General features: G+C 40.7%; 1 protein-coding gene across 1 annotated transcript; it reads left to right on the forward strand.

Moving 5' to 3' along the window:
- Window positions 1-250: 250 nt before the first annotated feature.
- Window positions 251-20348, forward strand: LOC308661351 (vomeronasal type-2 receptor 26-like; the record flags this gene model as incomplete). The annotated part of the gene is made up of 3 exons (XM_081316272.1): window positions 251-295; window positions 14246-14372; window positions 19444-20348. 3 exons carry the CDS (start codon window positions 251-253, stop codon window positions 20346-20348), a joined length of 1077 nt encoding a protein of 358 aa, XP_081172398.1.
- Between the last annotated feature and the right edge of the window lie 349 nt (window positions 20349-20697).

Raw genomic sequence — 20697 nt, forward strand, 5'->3', positions numbered from 1 at the left:
CTGAAGCAACATGGAATGGATCTTGCGTCAAAGAGCAAGATAAAAGTTTCCACTCATGCTTGAACGGTTTGCATAAGATTTAGGAAACAGGCAGGGACTGTGCTGTTGAAGGCACAGTTTCTCCTTTCCAGAGGAAGCTCGGCTTGTCTCTGTTTGGAAGAGGAAAGCCACAAAATTCCATTTTGTGAGAGTGCATTGAATTCATCTAACTCTCCTTTGGAAACAGGGGATTGTTTCAGCCCCGTGAATTATGGACCCCCTGCTTCTGCTGCTGGGGCTGATGGGGCTGGTGATGGTATCCCAGCCAGCCTCTGGGAAGCTTAGAATGAAGTGCCCACTGAATTTGGAGCACCTGGATGGAAAAAGGCCATGGAGCTACTATAAGCCAGGAGACCATCTCATTAGTATAGTCACCAGTGCATTTACTATGGGACATAAAATTTTGAACTTCAACATGGCTCCTTACAATGAATCTTTCTTGTAAGTCCTTCAGTGTGATGGAGTTGTATTCCTTCCATCTGCATTTCTAACACCCTCATTTTTTTTCCTTTTTATTCCACTTGCTCCTATATTGCAGGAACTGACTAATTTTTTGAGATGGGCTCCCTCTTCTCTTTTTTTGAAATATAACAGAATTATAACAGAATAACTGAGTTGGAAGGGATCCTGGAGGTGTTCTGTGACAATCCCTGCCCAAGCAGGAGACCCTGTAATGTTACAGACAAGTGGCTGTCTACTCTCTTCTTAACAACCTTCAGTGATAGAGCAGCCACAACTTCTAATGCAGCCTAAGACTGTGTTGGCTTTTTTGGCAGCTGCAGCACACTGCTGGACCATATTTTAGTGATTGTCCAAGATCCCTTTCACAGTTTTACTACTATTGAATAGGTGCCACCTATTCTCTACTGGTACATTTGATTTTTTCCCCCCTTAAATGTAGAACTTTATTTTTCTCACCATTGAATCTAATTTTGTTAGTTAGGGCCGAGTGTTCAAGTCTGTTGGGATTGTTCTGTAGCTTGATCCTATCTTCTGCAATGTTGGCTATTCCTGCCAGCTTGGTGTCATCTGCAAATTTGACGAGTCCTCCTCCTATGCCCTCATCTAACTCATTTGCGATATTGTTAGTGCACTGGACCTAAGACAGAGCCTTGGAGTACCCCACTACTCACCTCTCTCCATGTAGATGCAGTTCCATTAAGGACAACATGTTGAGTGTGGTTGGCCAGCCAATTATGAATCCATCTGGTGGTGGTGCTGTCTAACCCAGATTTTTCTGTCTTATCAAGTAGCAAGTTGTGGTCTTCTTTATCAAATGCTTACTGAAGTCCAATTATGTTCACAGCATTTCACAACACTTTGAGGAAGAGACAAATTCAAAGACAGGACATAAAAAATACCTGAAAGAAATCCATGTTATGTTCATTGTAGTTTCCCTTGACAAGCTCAGTACCATATTTTTATAACAATAACTCATTGATATTCAATTCAATAGCTGATTCTTATGGGAATAGAGGGTGACTTGAATTTAGAATGGTATTTTTCAGACACATGAAATATACACTTCCTTATGATATTGTTACAAATAATGGACTGTTTCTGATTTGCAATCTCTCAATATTCACAAATATTTAATGTTGATGGGTTATTTGCCTCTGGTTTTGGATGAGTATTTGCTTCAGACTCAATAGTCATGTGTTGATAAAGGGGATGAAATGGTGGGGGGGAAAGGATATTTGATGATTGCTATTGATTATGCTGATATTAACTGGAGCATTTTTTTACAATAGAGTACCTTATGATAACAGGGAAAAAGAATGTGTTATTTTCACCACTCAAGTGGTCAACAACAATATCCAGCTCCCAAATAATCTTACACTTGGATACAACATCCATGACAACTATTTGAACACACTTGGCACTTCAGATGCCTTGCTGGACATGCTCTCTACTGGAGAAGCCAATGTTCCCAACTACAGCTGTGGAAGGAAGGACAACATTTTGGCTCTTGTTGATGCAGCTGACAGGGAGATCTCCATCCAGATGTCAACATTAGCTGGCACTTATAAAGTCCCACAGGTCTGTGTGTTTGTTTTTGTATGTGGTAAAGGGAGTTGTGTGGTAGTGGGCACATGATAGATCCAGCCATATCTTCACTATGGAATTCAAGAGCTGTTTTTCACTATGGCCATTGTAGGTATCATGGCTGGGTATTGAGATAACATTAGGATGGGAGCATGGTTCAAAGCAGACATATCTTCTCATGACACCATCCCCATTGCTTTGAGGGCTTTTGTTGCACACTTGTGAAGATGAGGAAAAGCTCTCTGTTCAATCAAAAAAAACCCCATTCTGTACAATAGGAACATGCAGCGTTGATGAAAAACTAACGTTTTGTACATAATTTTAGGGGGAAAAACATATTTTTCAATGCTGAACAAGTCCCATATTTATGAAAAGATTATCAGTCTTGCCTATACTTGATAAAACATAAATATGTCTTATAGACTCAGAATGAACTGAAAGGTGACATTTTGTACATAATCTTAGAAAAAATAAATATTTTTCCAAGCTGAACAAGTTCCTTATTCATGAAAAGATTCTCAGTCTTATCTATTGTTGATAAAACATAAATGCTGTATGTCTTATAGACTCAGAGTGATCACTATCAGTAATTAACCACTTTATTTAGAAAGTTACAAGCCTATGAGCCAACAACTTTTTCCCCTAATGCAGGGGTGTCAAACTGCCGGCTCATGGGCCGCTTGCATCATACGGAGACCGCATCACCCAGTTTCAGAAATGCAAAAAAAGTCGCAATATGTCACAACATATTACGTGACACAGCGAGTTTGACACCTATTCACAATCAAATGCATCATAAAAGGCTTGAAGAATAATAAAGATGACTTTCTATCAGCTGAACTATTCAATGAATATTCCAGGTTGTGAGTTTCACTATTGGCAGGTAGATTTACCCCCCTATAGTTGGGGGGAAGATGGCAATAATATTTTCTATTTTAAAAAGTGTATAAAAAACATCCTAGTTATTATTCTCCCATTGGTCAAATAGATATTGTGGCTAAAATAAATGCTCAGATCCTCTTGAGTAGAGTTGGTAGTAAGTAGATGAACAAAGAATTTGTAACTGAAGAACAAGCAAGCTTTATTTATTTGTTTGTTTATTTATTTATTAAATTTTTTTGCCACCCATCTCACTGTGAGGTGACTCTGGGCAAGTTACAATATTAAAAGCAATCAAACTATACCCCCAAAATATACGTAATACTATTAAAAATACAATGAAAATGAAAAGATTACCAACTTTAACAATAAGATGGGGAGTGAGGGAGGGGAATGTGGAATCTGCTATTGATCCATTATTACCCATTATTAACCCATTGGGGCACCAAGCCAACTGGCAGAATCAGGCCTTTAGGCTCTTGCAAGAATGGTATACGGATTCCTGCTCAAGCAGGGTATAGAATTGGAAGCCCTTCAAGATCCCTTTTGTCTCTGATTCTATTAGCTGATTCATTGTTTATTTTTTCTTGAATCATCCAATTACAAAATACGTCTGTGAGGGAAACAGTTATGGTCTTTATAGATGTTAGTGCAGAATTTGACACATTAAACAGAGAAATATTATGGAGGAAATTGATTGCCCTTAAAATGGAACTGGCTCTTTCTACCAGCACGTATTTGAGAGGGTGCTTTGGGTTCAATGGAGCTATCAGGACCTATGTTTACCAAGATGTAACACAAGGGTCCATGCTTGAACAATTGTTATTCTATCTAGACACTAACATTTTACCTCCACTAATGAACAAACATGAAGTACTCATGCCTAATCAACAAATTATTCAAATATGTTCATCAAAACAAACTTCAGCATTTTTCATTGCTTTCTCAGATCAGGGATAAAATTGCTTCGGAGATTCTGAGTGATAAAAGCAAATTCCCTTTTTTCCACCGGATGCTCCCCAAAGAAGGGTTTCAGTACCCAGCAATTGTCCAACTGCTCCTCCATTTCAGATGGACCTTGATTGGTCTCCTTGCTCCAGAAACAGAAAAGGGAGAGAATTTCCTAAGGACTTTTCCTCCTTTGCTTGTCAGGAATGGAATTTGTGTTGTTATATCACAACAAATTCCAATGACTCTTCATCAAGCACCCTTGGGGGGTTCCAGCTCTAAGTGGCAACAAGTCAATGTCTTTGTTCACTTCACAGAATATATTATCGTTTCAAGCACATTTCGTACTTTTCATTTAACACTTAAAGACTTGCCAGGACCCATTGAAGGGAAAGTCTGGATCACCACAACTTTGGGAAAATATTTGATGTATCATCGTGGATATCTCAAATACATCCATAGTATCTGGAGCTTTGATTTTCTGCAAAATGAAAGCCTCGAATATGGTGCCTTTGAACCCTATTTCTTTATAGATCGCCAGTTTCAAAATAAGTCTTTTCGCTGTTCTTTTGCAAAACGTATCTTTTCTGTCAAAGCCCAGAAAAGATGCAGCCAAAAAGCTCCAGTGGAGACCGAAGAAAAAAGCGGCAGCATCCGGATTGCAAATAGTGACTCTGTTTACATCCTCTTTATGACTCTGGCCCATGATTTGAAGGCTGCATATTCATCCATATCCTGGAGGAGAAGGAAGAAAGTCCAAGACACATCGGAAACTCCAAGGCTGCAGCCATGGCAGGTAGGGAGTCCCAACAAGGATCTAGCCAACTAAATTCCTTTGTTGAAAGAATCCACAGGAGAAAGAGGGAAGCCATCTCAACCTCCTTGTGCTACAAAAGATCGACAGATTTGCCCAGTCTTGTTCCTTGGGTAATAATGTACTAAGGAGCCAGCATCAGATATATTTTATATTAAAAATTACTAATTTTAAAAGGCTGTTTTCATCTTTAAAAATATTCCTGTATGTATGGTTTGTGATTAGCACTACAGAATTTTAATTTATAAATTTGAAGGATTATCTGAGAATATCTGATGGTCTGAGCCTCAGCTGTTGTTTTGTTTGTTTTTCCCCCTGATGTGAATGGCCAATGAATCATACTGGAAAAAGGAAGGTGACATTCAGCTGTTTATTCCTGCAGGAATAGAGAGTCTCACGCTTGGGACAGAGGTCCAAATGAAGGGCCCTGATAAAAAGTTGGCCTAGCTGTTTATACAAAAAGTTTCTTTTCGATAGCCAAACCTTCCTAATCCTATCATTGTCAGGAGTTTTCTGCTGCACGTCTGTAGTTTCTTTGTCAACTTTGCAAGAAAGATGGCAAATGAAGGGGGAACTTAGACAATCCATTGGGTAATTTAATAAATGCTAAGTTTTGATGGCTTCTTTCTACATAACTTGATCAATTGAAAGGTGGAGAAGGAATAGGTAGAGAAGGGAACTAGAGGGTCAGCCGTACCGGACTTAATTTTCACTAACAGATGTAATAATAAAAGGGGTTGAACTTACAGGAATCCTGGGGGGGGCGGGGGGACTGACCATGCAATATTTGAATTAAACATAATGCAAGCACAAGGAATACAAAAAAAATCAAATAAAGTCTTGGACTTTAAAAGATCTGATTTTAACAAATTTAGAGAGTGCTTGGGAATGATTCCATGGATGGAAATCTTGAAGGGGAAAACAATCCATGAAGCTTGGAAAATTTTGAAAAATGATATTATAAAAGGCTAGTCTAGCACAATACCAATGAAGAAGAAAAATAAAGAATCTGAAAAGCAACCAGCAACCAGAGCTCTCTGATATACTGAAAGACAAAAAAAAGGACAAGTATAAAAAATGTAAAGCGAGGCACAGAACTAAGACAGAATATCAGCAAATAGCCTGAACCTACAAAGACGAAGTCAGGGAAGCTACAGTTCAAAATGAACTAAGAATTGCAACAAAACTCAAAAATAAAAAGAACAACAACAACAAACACTTCTATCCACATGTAAAAAGAAGAAGAAAATCAAGGAAACAAGTGATCCATTAATGGAAGAAAATGGCAACATAGTGATGAGGAGCAAAAAGAAAGCAGAACTCCTTGACTCATTTTTTGCATCTCTCTTAACATAAAAGGGGAAAAGCAGTTCCCCTGAAAAAGTAAAATGCAGATTAGGAAAGCAAGTCAAAATAGTCAAGAAAATGGTAAGACACTCTAAGGTAAAGGTAAAGGTTCCCCTGCACATGCATGCTAGTTGTTTCCAACTCTAGGGGGCGGTGCTCATCTCCGTTTCATAGCCGAAGAGCCAGCGCTTGTCCGAGGATGTCTCCGTGGTCATGTGGCCGGCATGACTAGACGCCAAAGGCGCACGGAGCGCTGTTACCTTTCCACTATAGTGGTCCCTATTTTTCTACTTGCGTTTTTATGTGCTTTCAAACTGCTAGGTTGGCAGAAGCTGGGATGAGTAACAGGCACTCACTCTGCTACGCGGCACTTGGGATTCAACCCGCCAAACTGCCGACCTTCTGATCGACAAGCTCAGCGTCCTAACCCACTGACCCACCGCATCCCTAAGACACTCTAGACAAGTTCAAATTACCAGGACCAGACGGTTTACAACCCAGGGCACTGAGATGTAATCTCAGAACCACTGAACCACATCTTTGAAAGATCCTGGAGCAGTGGGGACCAGATGATAGAGAAAGAGTCAATGTAGTTCCCATCTTCAAAAAAGAAAACAAAAACCCACTATGGCTGGAAACTTCCCTACATTCCCTTCTGATGTGTCCCTCTCTTCCACACTTAAAATAATCTTGTCAGTTTTTACTAAATTTCCCCCTTCTTTGCATTGGAAGAATCTTGGCTGTCATTCTGGAGTCTGGTAGCCAGGGTGCCTTTGATCGTTCTGCAGGATAGCAAAACATTTTTAAGTCCTCCCTCCTTTCTGTCCTTCTCTTTCTTTCCCTCTTTTTCTTTCTCTTCCTTTTTTATTTCTCTACCTTCCTTCTTCATTTTTTTCCCTTTTGATCGAACATGAGCTTGGCAATTCTGCACGACTCTGGGCGCCCCAAATTAAACCAGTTAGATACAATCTTGTGGAAATGGTCTTTTATTGTCACTTGCAGACTAATCTACCGAGGCCAGAATTCGTTGGTCTTTGGGGTTGTTCATATCCAAACAGGTAGAGGCAACCCTTGCTTCCAGAAGGCGAACCCAGAAGGCATCTGGTATTTCCCCTTCCCTTTTTTACATTGTATGCTGGAACTCAGATCAGTTTAACGGCTTATGCCAAATTTCTTGCAAAGCCTCTAAGAAACTCCCTTTGGACCAATTTTATTCCTCCCAGTGTGTTGCAATGTTTTTTTTTAATATAAATCTTTATTTACATTTCGTGTTAAAAACACACCATACACCAACAAAGACAAAAAAAAACCATTTACAATATACAAAAAAACGAAGAAATAAAAAAATTGATTATAACATTGTGTTGCAATGTTATAATCCCAGTCAGGATGACTCAGTGACCAGGCAACTCTCACTGGGGCAACATCTCCAGCCGTTATTATGACTGGCCATCTGGCAATTTCCTTGATATTTTCAAACAGCTTCAAGATTTCATCCTTCATGAGGAGGAAATGTAGCGATTGTATCATATCACTCGATGATGGAGCGTGGATTCCATTTAGGGTCCATTTCTTTCTCCAGCTGGGAGAGAAGTAGCAGGCTGCTGTTTGGAAAAGAGGTTGCATTTATTTTCTCAGTAAGAGCAATAGCAGCAGCAACTGGATTTTATATGTAATAATAATAATAATAATAATAATAATAATAATAATAATAATAATAATAATAATAATAATAATAATAATAATAATAATAATAAAAATTGGAAGGGACCTTGGAGGTCATTTAGTCCAACCCCCTGCCAAGGCAGGAAACCCTATACCATTTCAGACAAATGGCTGTCCAGTCTCTTCTTAAAAACTTCCAGTGTTGGAGCATTCACCACTTCTGGAGGCAAGGAGTTCCACTGGTTAATTGTTCTAACTGTCAGGAAGTTTCTCCTTAGTTTTCAGTTGTTTCTTTCCTTGATTAGTTTCTATCCATTGCTTCTTGTCCTGCCTTCAGGTGCTTTGGAGAATAGCTTGACTCCCTCTTCTTTGTGGCAGCTCCTGAGATATTGGAACACTGCTATCATGTCACCCCTCACCCTTCTCTTCATTAAACTACACATACCCAATTCCAGCAACCGTTCCCTATATGTTTTAGCCTCCAGTCCCCCTAATCATCTTTGTTGCTCTTTCTAGAGTCTCGACATCTTTGTGTCCTTTGTTCCAAGGTATTTTGGTGTAGGTGTTAAGATGGGCTCTTTGTGTGATTTTGGAACTGGGGGACAATATTTCTCACCTTTGTTATAAGTTTCCCTTTTGTCATGTAAAGTGTTGTAGCTGATCCTTGAGGGCAAAGGGTACGCATATGGGTGCCTTTGATGTTCTAATTTATCTGTAGCCTGGGTGATCAATATCTCTCTCTTATGTGGTCAGCTCAGCCCTTTGGAGATCACTTCACTATTTAGTATTTTGTGAATTGTTTTTTTCTGAATGGGCAACTTTGTATCTTCTAAATGAAATATAATTTCCCTAGATCAACTTAATTTCCCTAGATTTAGATCGGTAACTTTTTTAGTGGAAAAAAAGACAGGAAGCTTAATTCCTGCTTAATTCTTGTGGGGATTTGTTGGAATAAGACAGGAGGGAATATTTGATTTTCAATTCAATACATATTCAATACATATATTGTTGAGTACTGGGTTCTCTTCTTGAAGCAAGAGACGAGGCGAGTGAGTTCAGGCAGGAACATGCTTTATTTGAGTTGCAGGAACTGAACTGAGAAGCAGAGCTGCAACGCAGCTATTTGTACTCTGGCTACTAGGCGGTGGCCAATAGGTTTAAAGCAACCTATTGTCGCCCTAGAGCCAACCAATGGCTGTCCTGGAGACTGACTATCTGAGGAGCTGGTGACCATTACCAAGCTCCCTGCTTAAGCAATCTCACAGCATTCAAACCCACATGGTACAACTCAAGTTAAACTAGGCCCAATACATTACATACATGATTGACAAATTTTGCTGAACCATTTTCATTCACTTATGAACTTAGTGATAACTAAGATTCATACATGAAAATATCTGGTGGTGTCAGAAACAAAGGTGTCTACTTTTAAAATTCCTGGTTGTTTCCATTCTAGATTCACCCCTTTCTGGAGAAGAATAAATTCTACAATCTTTCCCATTGGAAGCTCTACCTGGACCAAAATGGAGAAGTAGCTGCAGATATGGACATCCAGTGCTTGGTGGTTTTGTCCAAAAGACGTTTGATGAAAAGGAAAGTGGGAAGTATTGAAAGACAGAGACTTATTATAAACCAAAGGGCTCTTTCATGGATAAAGTTGCTCAACAGGGTAGGTAAAATATTGTGGTGCTCTTTTCTTTTTCTAAAAATTGTGACCCATTTCAGGTGGGTTAATTCTAGTCACCCTGGTGGATGATCTTCACTGGGAGATGAACATATGAAGGATAAAACATACAGTTTTCTTAGACTGCTTAAGGGGAGGGCTTCAGTAGTATTCACAAAGGTGTCCCTCAGCTGTTATATGGAATAGGAAATACTCTTTTCAACTGATTGAGCCATGTTCAGCATCAAATGCTGCGTGATTATTCTTTTGGTTACAGACCATGGTCCTTTTTGTATCTCTTCTATAAGTTAGAATCTCCTCCAAACTGGTTAGAAACCCACAAGTACTGACATTTGTGGGTGCGCCGGATCTGTGAAACCGTTTACCAGTTGAGCTCCGGATGGCTCCCGACCTTCGCTCCTTCCGACATGATCTAAAGACCTACTTGTTTGAACAAGCCGGCCTGGTCTGATGGGTTTGGGTTTTATCATTGTTTTTATGTAATTTATTGTTGTATTGTATTGGGCATTATGGTTTAATCTCTTTTAATTTTTGTATCTCTGTATTTTAGTATTTACTGCCCTGTTCACCGCCCTGAGTCCTTCGGGAGAAGGGTGGTATACAAATTAAATTAATAAATAAATAATAAATAAATTTGTGAATAGCCCCCGTTTCTTTTAACCAGTGTCTGCACTAAGGTTCAGATAGAATAAGATGAAATATAGTCATGACTTGTTGGTCCATGTGGGAAATAAGATGCAGATCTGAAAGACAAAATTTATTCTTTTGAAGACAGTAAATTTCATATTCTGGACACAGACGATCAACGATCTGAAAGAGGGGTCAAAGAGACCGTATACATTAAAACTGAACAGCCCTCTTTCAGCAGAGGGGGAGGGATATAACATCACCTATCTATCCACCAGACAGTCCTTTCAGCCATTCCAAGAAGATTCCTCATCCATTTGCACTTTGATTCAGGTGACCCTGTTGTTGTTAGTTGCGAAGTCGTGTCCGACCCATCGCGACCCTATGGACAATGTTCCTCCAGGCCTTCCCATCCTCTACCAACTTCTGGAGTCCATCTAAGCTCACGCCTACTGCTTCAATGACTCCATCCAGCCACCTCATTCTCTGTCGTCCCCTTCTTCTATTGCCCTCAATCTTTCCCAGCATTAGGCTCTTCTCCAGTGACTCCTTCCTTCTCATTTGGTGGCCAAAGTATTTGAGTTTTAGCTTCAGGATCTGGCCTTCTAAAGAGCAGTCAGGGTTGATCTCCTCTAGGACTGACCGGTTTGATCGCCTTGCAGTCCAAGGAACTCGCAGGAGTCTTCTCCAGCACCAGAGTTCAAAGGCTTCAATTCTTTGGCGCTCAGCCTTTCTTATGGTCCAGGTTTCACTGCCATACATTGCAACTGGGAAGACCATAGCCTTGACTATACGCACTTTTGTTGACAGGGTGATGTCTCTGCTTTTTAGTGTGCTGTCTAGATTTGCCATGGCTTTCCTCCCGAGGAGCAAGTGTCTTTTAATTTCTTGGCTACAGTCCCATCTGCAGTGATCTTGGAGCCCAGGAAAATAAAATCTGTCACTACCTCCATTTCTTCCCCATCTATTTGCCAGGAATTGAGAGGGCCGGATGCCATGATCTTGGTTTTCTTAATGTTTAGTTTCAACCCAAGTTTTGCACTCTCCTTCTTCACCCGCAACAAGAGGCTCTTTAGTTCTTCTTCACTTTCTGCCATTAGAGTAATATCATCTGCATATCTTAGGTTGTTGATGTTTCTTCCGGCAATCTTAATTCCAACTTTTGATTCATCTAGCCCTGCCTTTCTCATGATGTGCTCTGCATATAAGTTAAATAGGCAAGGCGACAGTATACAGCCTTGCCGGACTCCTTTCCCAATTTTGAACCAATCAGTGGTTCCGTGTCCAGTTCTCACTGTTGCTTCTTGGCCCGCATATAGATTTCTCAAGAGACAATTAAGATGGTCTGGTATGCCCATCTCTTTAAGGACTTGCCAGAGTTTGTTATGATCCACACAATCAAAGGCTTTAGCATAGTCAATGAAGCAGAAGTAGATGTTTTTCTGGAACTCTCTAGTTTTCTCCATGATCCAGCGTATGTTAGCAATTTGATCTCTAGTTCCTCTGCCTCTTCGAAATCCTGCCTGTACTTCTGGTAGTTCTCGATCCACATACTGCTGGAGTCTAGCTTGTAGAATTTTAAGCATAACTTTACTAGCATGAGAAATGAGTGCAATGGTGCGATAGTTTGAACATTCTTTGGCACTGCCTTTCTTTGGAATTGGAATGTAAACTGATCTTTTCCAATCCTGTGGCCACTGTTGAGTTTTCCAAATTTGCTGGCAAATTGAGTGTAGCACTTTTACTGCATCGTCTTTTAAGATTTTGAATAGCTCAGCTGGAATACTGTCACCTCCACTAGCTTTGTTGTTGCTCAGCTTTTCTAAGGCCCACTTCACTTCACATTCTAGGATGTCTGGCTCGAGGTCAGTGACCACCTCATTGTGATTATCAGGGATGTTAAGCTCATTCTTGTATAGTTCTTCTGTGTAATTTTGCCACCTCTTCTTAATCTCTTCTGCCTCTGTTAGGTCCCTGCCATTTTGGTCCTTTATCATGCCCATTTTTGCATGAAACGTTCCTTTCATCTCTCCAATTTTCTTGAAAAGATCTCTGGTCCTCCCTATTCTATTGTTTTCTTCTATTTCTTTGCATTGTTCATTTAAGAAGGCATTCTTATCTCTTCTAGCTATTCTTTGGAATTCTGCATTTAATTGGGCATATCTTTCTTTTTCTCCCTTACCTTTCGCTTCCCTCCTTTCCTCAGCTATTTGCAAAGCTTCCTCAGACAGCCATTTTGCTTTCTTGCATTTCTTTTTCTTTGGGATGGTTTTGGTTGCTACCTGTTGTACAATGTTGCAAACCTCTGTCCATAGTTCTTCAGGCACTCTGTTTATCAGTTCTAATTCCTTAAATCTATTTGTCACCTCTACTGTATATTCAACAGGGATATAGCGCTTTTCCCTACTTTCTTTAATTTAAGCCTAAACTTTGCAACAAGAAGCTCATGGTCTGAGCCACAGTCAGCTCCTGGTCTTGTTTTTACTGACTGTATAGAGCTTCTCCATCTTTGGCTGCAGAGCACATAGTCAATCTGATTTCTGTGTTGACCGTCTGGTGATGTCCATGTGTAAAGCCGTCTCTTGGGTTGTTGGAAAAGAGTGTTTGCTATGACCATCGTATTCTCTTGGCAAAATTCTATCAGCCTGTGCCCTGCTTCATTTTGTACTCCAAGGCCAAACTTGCCTGTTATTCCAGTTATCTTTTGGCTTCCTACTTTAGCGTTCCAATCCCCCATGATGATAAGGACATCATTTCTGGGTGTTAGTTCTATAAGGTGCTGTAGGGCTTCATAGAACCGGTCAATTTCATCCTCTTCAGCACCGGTGGTTGGGGCATAGACTTGGACTACTGTGATATTGAATGGTTTGCCTTGGATTCGAACTGAGATCATTCTGTCATTTTGAGGATTGTATCCCAGTATTGCTTTTCCTATTTTTTTATTGACTATGAAGGCTACTCCATTTCTTCTGAGGGATTCTTGCCCGCAGTAGTATACCTGATGGTCATCTGAATTAAATTCACCCATTCCTGTCCATTTTAGTTCATTTTAGTGACCCTGAGGGCACAGATAAACCCCCAAGTGGCCTCAACCACTCTCAGAGAGTTAATGACCAGATGACTGCAAAGAATATAAATCTTTCCGTTCCCCACCACTCAGTCAGGACTGAAAAAACTTCTTGGATGAGAAGCAAAACATTTTCAAGAAAAAATAAAAAAATAAAAAGTCCATTTGCCTTTTGGAAAAGCACCTTTGGGACAAAATATGCCTGACTTACCCTGTTTGAGGGACATGTTCTCATGACCTCACCTCCATCTCCTCCTCCCTCCTTCCATTATGTATTCTAGATGGACAGTGATTAATATTTATATGTTACTCATATGTAAAGGGTAGGTCTACACATATGTTGTATATACTATGTTTAATTGTGTGTTATGTATGTGTACACTTTGAGAACAAGCAACTAAATTTCATTTTTAATGTGTGCCGTTGTATCCACAGTAAAAAAATGACAATAAAGGTTATCTAATCTAGCCTAATCTAATCTCATCTCATCTCACTCCAGTTCTAGAAACTAGGCAGTCAGTTTTCGTTTTAGCTCTCCAACATGGAAGCCAAATGAATTAAATAAATAAATAAACAAAACACATCTCCTTTAAGGTTAGCAGCTCTAATTGGTAAGGATTTTTTCCCTTTAAACCTTAATTGAAGGATAGTTTTGAACTACTATCAAAGGGGACTGGCTTTGCAATGTTTTATATACTCCAGAAGAAACTTTCCAGATTAAAACTAATCAGAGATTTCTTTCTTCATCAGAGATTTGTTGTATTTTAACAAATCTAATAGAATAAAAAAATATTATAATTTTTTTTTCTAAAATTTAATATAAATTCTTTATAATCATGGATATATGAAGAATGGGAGAATGCATCTTAATGCAGCCATAAAGAGAAGTTGTTATTTAATTTTAGTTGTGATTTAATTTTAAAATCTTTTCTCAGTTCCTTCCTTCCACACTTTATTCAGTAGAAAAGTCCTTTATTGCCATGAGATATGCCAGAAGTGAAAGGCAGGAACTATATGAATCTTTAGGGTGGTTGTATCTCCTGAAATCACTTGGAACTAGTTAGATAATTCATATTTCTTCTTCATATTTCTTCGTATTTTCTTTGGCATTCCTTGTTTTTCTCCTTAGCCTTTGCCTCAGTCCAAATGTGTGGAAAGTTGTCATCCTGGATATGTCAAGCAGAAGCGAGAAGGAGAGCCAGTTTGCTGCTATGACTGTGTTCCTTGTCCAGAGGGGACCATCTCCACACAGGAAGGTGGGTGACACAAAAGAGAAGAGCAGATTTATGAGCTTCCTCTAATACAGACATGTCAAACTCATGATGTCACACGATGTCGCGCAAAGTATCAGGACGGTTTTGCCATTGCCGGCAATGGGGTGGGCACGGCTTCCACATGATGCATCCGGCCGGCGGACCGACAGTTTGACACCCCTGGTCTAATACATTTTTATGGAAGCCAGTGTTAAAAAATGTGTTAAAGGTCCAAAGTTTTTATTTTAAAACTGCACAATTTCTTATCTAACAGAAGGAATAATCAAAAGACCTTGAAGGAGGGGCTGGGTAGAGATGGGAGTGTATAGCATTTGGGGCACGTTTTATTTTTTTATTTTAATTCCATTTATATCCCGCCCTTCTCCGAAGACTCAGGGCGGCTTACAAGCTTAGCAGTAGCCTTCATTCTATGTATATGCCTGCTTATTAGGGCTTTCACACCCACCCCAAGCGGCATTATTACAAAGTCAGCTTAATTGCCCCCAACAATCTGGGTCCTCATTTTACCTACCTCGGAAGGATGGAAGGCTGAGTCAACCTTGAGCCTGGTGGGACTCGAACCTGCACTAATTGCAGGCAGCTGGTGTTACTTAAGGAGGCATTAGCCCACTGCTCCACCAAGGCTACAAAGAAAAGATCTTTTGCTTTTTATTTTGGATCTCTCTTTCCACCTTTATCTTTTTATGAATATCTGCATTCTTTGAAACTTGAGGAATTGTTTTAGTTCCATCCTTTGGAATGATCTTTGCAATTTATTCTATATAGGTCTCCTCTTGAGCATCACTAGAAGGAATTGCTGATCCACATTCAGGTGATATGTACAGTTATGGGTGCACCTCCTTACGTGACTGTTAACACTGATGAGAGTAGCCATTCCAGATTATTTGCAGAACTTGTTTTTTGCTATTTTCCTATTTTTAAAAAGTATATATTCTTATCTTTTTTTTCTGGAGAAGTTAAGAGATGCATCTTAGAAAATCCTCCTGGTATGAGTTGTTTCCCAAAGAAGTTATTTCTTGAAAAGTAAAAAGATAGAATATTAAAGAAATGTTTCTTTGGGGGGTTTGCAGATACAGAAAAATGCACCAAGTGTCCAGATGATAAATATCCAAATAAAGATCGTATCCAACATATTCCCAAAGTTATAACCTTCCTGTCTTATGAAGAAAATCTGGGCATCACCCTGATTTCTTTTTCCCTGCTCTTGTTCCTAACCACAATATTTATGTTAATAATATTCATTAAATACCGAGATATTGTCAAAGCCAACAACCGGGACCTCTCCTACATCCTTCTGATCTCCCTTCTGCTTTGCTTCTTGTCTTCTTTAATTTTCATTTGTCAACCAAGGAAAGCCACCTGCCTTCTCGAACAGACAATGTTCAGCATCATCTTCTCAGTTGCCATTTCTTCTCTCCTGGCCAAAACAATCACAGTGGTGCTGGCTTTCTTGGCCACAAAACCAGGAAACCAAGCAAAGAGATGGTTGGGGAAGAACTTGTCCAACTCCATCATTTTTGTTTGTTTGTTTTGCTGTCCAAATTATCATCTGCTCCATCTGGATGGGAGTGTCTCCCTCATACCCTGACTCTGACTTCCACTCTCAGCCTGGAGTGATCATCGTGCAATGCAATGAAGGCTCTGTTGTCATGTTTTACATCACCCTTAGCTACTGTACATGGGCTTCTTAGCTGCCATTTGCTTCATGGTAGCTTTCCTAGCCAGGAATCTTCCTGGGGCCTTCAATGAAGCCAAGCTGATCACCTTCAGCATGCTGGTCTTCTGCAGTGTCTGGGTGACTTTTGTTCCTACCTACCTGAGCACCAAAGGGAAATACATGGTGGCTGTTCAGGTCTTCTCCATCTTTGCCTCCAGGGCTGGTCTTCTGGGCTGCACCTTCATCCCCAAGTGCTACATCATCATTCAGTTGACCTGAATGAAGAGGAGCAGCTTACAACCAGAAGAAATGTGAGACAGTCAACTCTCAACATGTTCCAAGAGGCCAAACCTACAAAATGGTCCAGGCTCTTCTCCATGGAGACGAGGCCATCTTTTTTTTTTTTGCTTCAGAACAGTAAAGAGCAACTAGCAGATGGGATTGTGAGGGAAGTTAGTTCATGGAGTAGTGGGAGAGTAGTAACAAGCTGGAAGCATGCTGGTCTTCTGCAGTGTTAGGGTGACTTTTGTGCCCACCTACCTAAGCACCAAAGGGAAATCAATGGTGGCTGTTCAGGTTGTCAAGGTTCCGACAGATGAGCCCTTCAAATGACTCTGGGGCATTGTTTACCTTAAAAGCCTTTTATTAGAGCCCTAAAAGATTGGCAATCCTTACTAGGAGAAGCTGGAATCTGAATTCTCCTCCCCTTAGCACAATATGTTAAACACAATTCTCCTCCTTTTCCTTGCTGTCATAAATCACATTCTCCAATTAGTTTGAAGGTGTTGTGACTCAGGGCCAGCCTGTGGGTCCGACAGCCGGCTCCGATGTATCGGATGACTCAGATGAGGGGGAGGAGGGAGACGAACCGGCTGATGATGGTTTGGAGGCTTTGCAGAGCCCTCAGCCGGGGACCTCTTCTCAGCTGCGTGAGCCCGATAGTGCGGAGGATGATGACCCACAGCTGGCCCTGTTCAAGGACGCCCGACGCAGGAGGCAGTCGAGCAGGAACAAACAAAGAAAGGCTGTGGGACTCCTCGGGAGGAGGCACAGGGAGACCACGCCCTGAGCTCTCAATAAAAGGAGTGTTTGGGGAGGGGCTGGTTGCTGAAAGCAACTCTTCCGCTTGAGGAGACAAGCTCTAGTGTTTTTGTTAATTGCGTAATAAATCTTGGCAGACGCCTTTTAGCCTTGGACGCTCTCCAGTCTCTTCTTTCTGAATAGGGGTTTGCCTTATTACAAGGCCAGAAGAGGGCTGGTTCAGAACAGAAGGGTCAGTTTTCCCTTCTGTTAGACAACCCACCAAATTCTTATCTTCTCTTATTTCGAGACAGCCTTGAGACACATTCTTCCTCCCCCTCCCCCAGCAATAACTGATTATAGCTCTTAAAGTAACACATAAGTTTAAATATGAAATAGCTGCTTCTTCATCTTTTGTCAAAGCAAGAACATTCGATGTTAGCAGCATTGACATCCAGCCCCCCTTACAAAAAGGACAGATCCCGTAATGTAAACAAAACACAAGTTAGGAGCTGGCTTTTGGTTTGTTGGGGTGTTTCTCATAAAACCTTTTGATAAGTCTGTCAGCTTTCACATCACTAGATTTCACCCAAATGGCTTCAGACAATGGGTATCCCTTCCATTGTAATTGGTACTGCAATTTCCCCTTAAAAATTCTAGACTCAAGAATACGTTTCACTTCATACTGTTTGCAGGGAGTTTTTAGTGCCTCTAAATTTTTGTGATCTGTCCATACTTCAAAAGTCACCTTGCTCCCTTCTAAATAGTGTCGCCAGTTTTTTTCTTTAAAAAAATGCTACCTTGGGGGTTCTTGGAAATCTGACTTTTCTGTTACAACTCTATGCCATTGATCAACCTCATCCTTGAATTCCCAAAGGCCTCCTCTCCTCTAAAATTCTGGAGACCTGGCTCTTCTCCCCACCATTGAGATAAGGTGAGGTTAGAATAGAATAGAATAATAGAGTTGGAAGGGACCTTGGAGGTCTTCTAGTCCAACCCTCTGCTCAGGCAGGAAACCCTATACCATTTCAGACAAATTGTTGTCCAGTCTCTTCTTAAAAACCTCCAGTGTTGGAACACCCACAACTTCTGGAGGCAGGTAGTTCCACTGAGTAATTGCTCTGACTGTCTTGAAATTTCTCCTTAGCTCTAGGTTGCTTTTCTCCTTGATTAATTTCCATCTGCTGTTTTTCCTCTTGCCTTAAGGCGTTTTGGAGAATAGCTTGACTCCCTCTTCTTTGTGGAAACCTCTCAGATATTGGAATACTGCTATCATGTCACCCTTAGTCCTTCTTTTCATTAAACTACCGTGTTTCCTTGAAAATAAGACTGGGCCTTATTTTTGTTGTTGTTGTTGTTGTTGTTATCTCCAAAAGAGGCACCATGTCTTATTTTCTGGAGATGTCTTTTATACTCACCTCTGGTACCAACAGCCCCACCCAGCAGGTCCACTTCTTCTGGGGCCGAAGGAGCACCTTCACTCTGCAGCTGCATTCTGGCCTGCATTTTGCAGTCAGGCCTTTCTGGAAGGCCTATGTAGCCGAGTACCGAGCTATGGATTGAATCCATAGCTCAGCCCTTGGCTGCACAGGCCTTGCAGAACCATGCTATAGATTGAATCCATAGTTCGGTTCTTGGCTGTAGAGGCCTTCCTGAGAGGCCTCTGACTGAGAAATGCAGGCCTGGCTGCAGAAGATTCCATAGAAGAAGTGGGCCACCAAGGAGAGGCCTGGCTGAGAAGTCAGTGGGTGCAGGGCACGCGTGGCAGCTCCACATCTCCACCCCCTAGCTTGACTTTTAGGTGTTTGCCTTGCTCCAAAACTAGGGCTTATTTTGGGGGCAGGGCTTATATTAGGCCCACCCCAAAAAATCAAGCTAGGGCTTATTTTCAGGGTAGGTCTTACTTTTGGGAAAACATGGTAGAAATACCTAATTCCTGCAACTATTCTTTCTTTGTTTTATCCTCTAGCCCCTAAACATTCTTACTGCTCTTCTCTGTACTCTTTCTACAATTGCAACATCTTTTTTACGCTGTGACGACCAAAACTGGATGAAGTATTCCAAATGTGGTCTTACCAAGGCATTAGTACAGGATGAAAATATGCTGGGTTGCATTAGTGAAGGATTGTTTTAGCAACAAGCAATTCTCTTTGGGGTTTTATCTTTTGTGCTTGTTATTACAGTTCTATATATTGGTGTGTTTTTTTTTATTTGCTGAGCTTTAAGCGGCCATGTTTTACAAATGTATGCAGGGTCCTATTTATTATTTATTACAGCTTTCCTGTCTCTTGGTATCAGCTGTAATCCAAAGAAGTTCTTTCTTGAAATGCAAAAGGAGGGAGTATATAAGAAAGATTTTTTTTTCTGTTTCCTCAGATACTGAGAAGTGCACGAAGTGCCCAGATGATCAATATCCAACAAACAACCGAGTCCAATGTATCCCCAAAAGAATAACCTTCCTGTCCTACGAAGAGCCTCTGGGAATTATCCTGGTCTTCTTTGCCCTACTCTTGTTCCTAACCACAGGCTTCATTTTAATCCTGTTCCTTAAATACCTGGAAACTCCCATTGTCAAAGCCAACAACCGAGACCTTTCCTACATCCTCCTGGTTTCCCTCATACTCTGCTCCTTATCCTCCATTTTCTTCATTGGACAACCAAGGAAAGCCACCTGTCTTCTCCGACAAACAGTTTTCAGTATTGTCTTCTCTGTAGCTGTGTCTTCTGTGTTGGCCAAAACAATCACAGTGGCGTTGGCCTTCCTTGCTACAAAACCAGGAAACCGAGTGAAGAGATGGTTGGGCAAGAGCTTGGCTAACTCTATCATCCTGTCTTGTTCTGCTGTCCAAATTATCATCTGTTCCACATGGCTGGGAGTTTCTCCCCCATTTCCTGACTCTGACCTGCACTCCCAGCCTGAAGAGATCATCCTTCAATGCAATGAAGGCTCTGTCACCATGTTTTATGTTGTTCTTGGCTACATGGGGTTCCTAGCTGGCATTTGTTTCACAGTGGCTTTCCTGGCCAGGAACCTGCCTGGGGCCTTCAACGAAGCCAAGCTGATCACCTTCAGCATGTTGGTCTTCTGCAGCGTCTGGGTCTCCTTCCTGCCCACCTACCTGAGCACCAAGGGGAAATACATGGTGGCTGTTCAGGTCTTCTCCATCTTAGCCTCCAGTGCTGGACTGCTGGGCTGCATCTTCTTCCCCAAGTGTTACATTATTATCCTGAGGCCAGATCTAAATACTAAGGAACATCTAAGGATAAAAGTAGGGAAATGATATTTACATATTTCTCAGTTTCTTGACATTTATTTTTTTTCATTGCAATTATTATTCAGCTTGTATGCTTCCTTTGTATCAGTCTGACAATTACAATTATCTAAAACCAAAGAAAATTAACTTATGAAGTGTATAAAACTAATGAAATTTAATTCCAACATAATCATCAAATAGTAAAATAAATGAATTAATAATTAAAATTGCCATGCAGCTACTGAAGGACAGGATAAGAAATGAGAGTTTTATTAACACAAGACAGCTGCAGAAGAAAAGAGATTCTTCCAAAAAAGAGGGAAGGAGTCTTTTTCCTTCGGCGGGATGGACATGGAAATCTAAGTCTGTGTGAACA

This window comes from Vipera berus, assembly GCF_964194415.1.
Source record: "Vipera berus genome assembly, chromosome: 2".
Lineage (NCBI taxonomy): Eukaryota > Metazoa > Chordata > Lepidosauria > Squamata > Viperidae > Vipera > Vipera berus.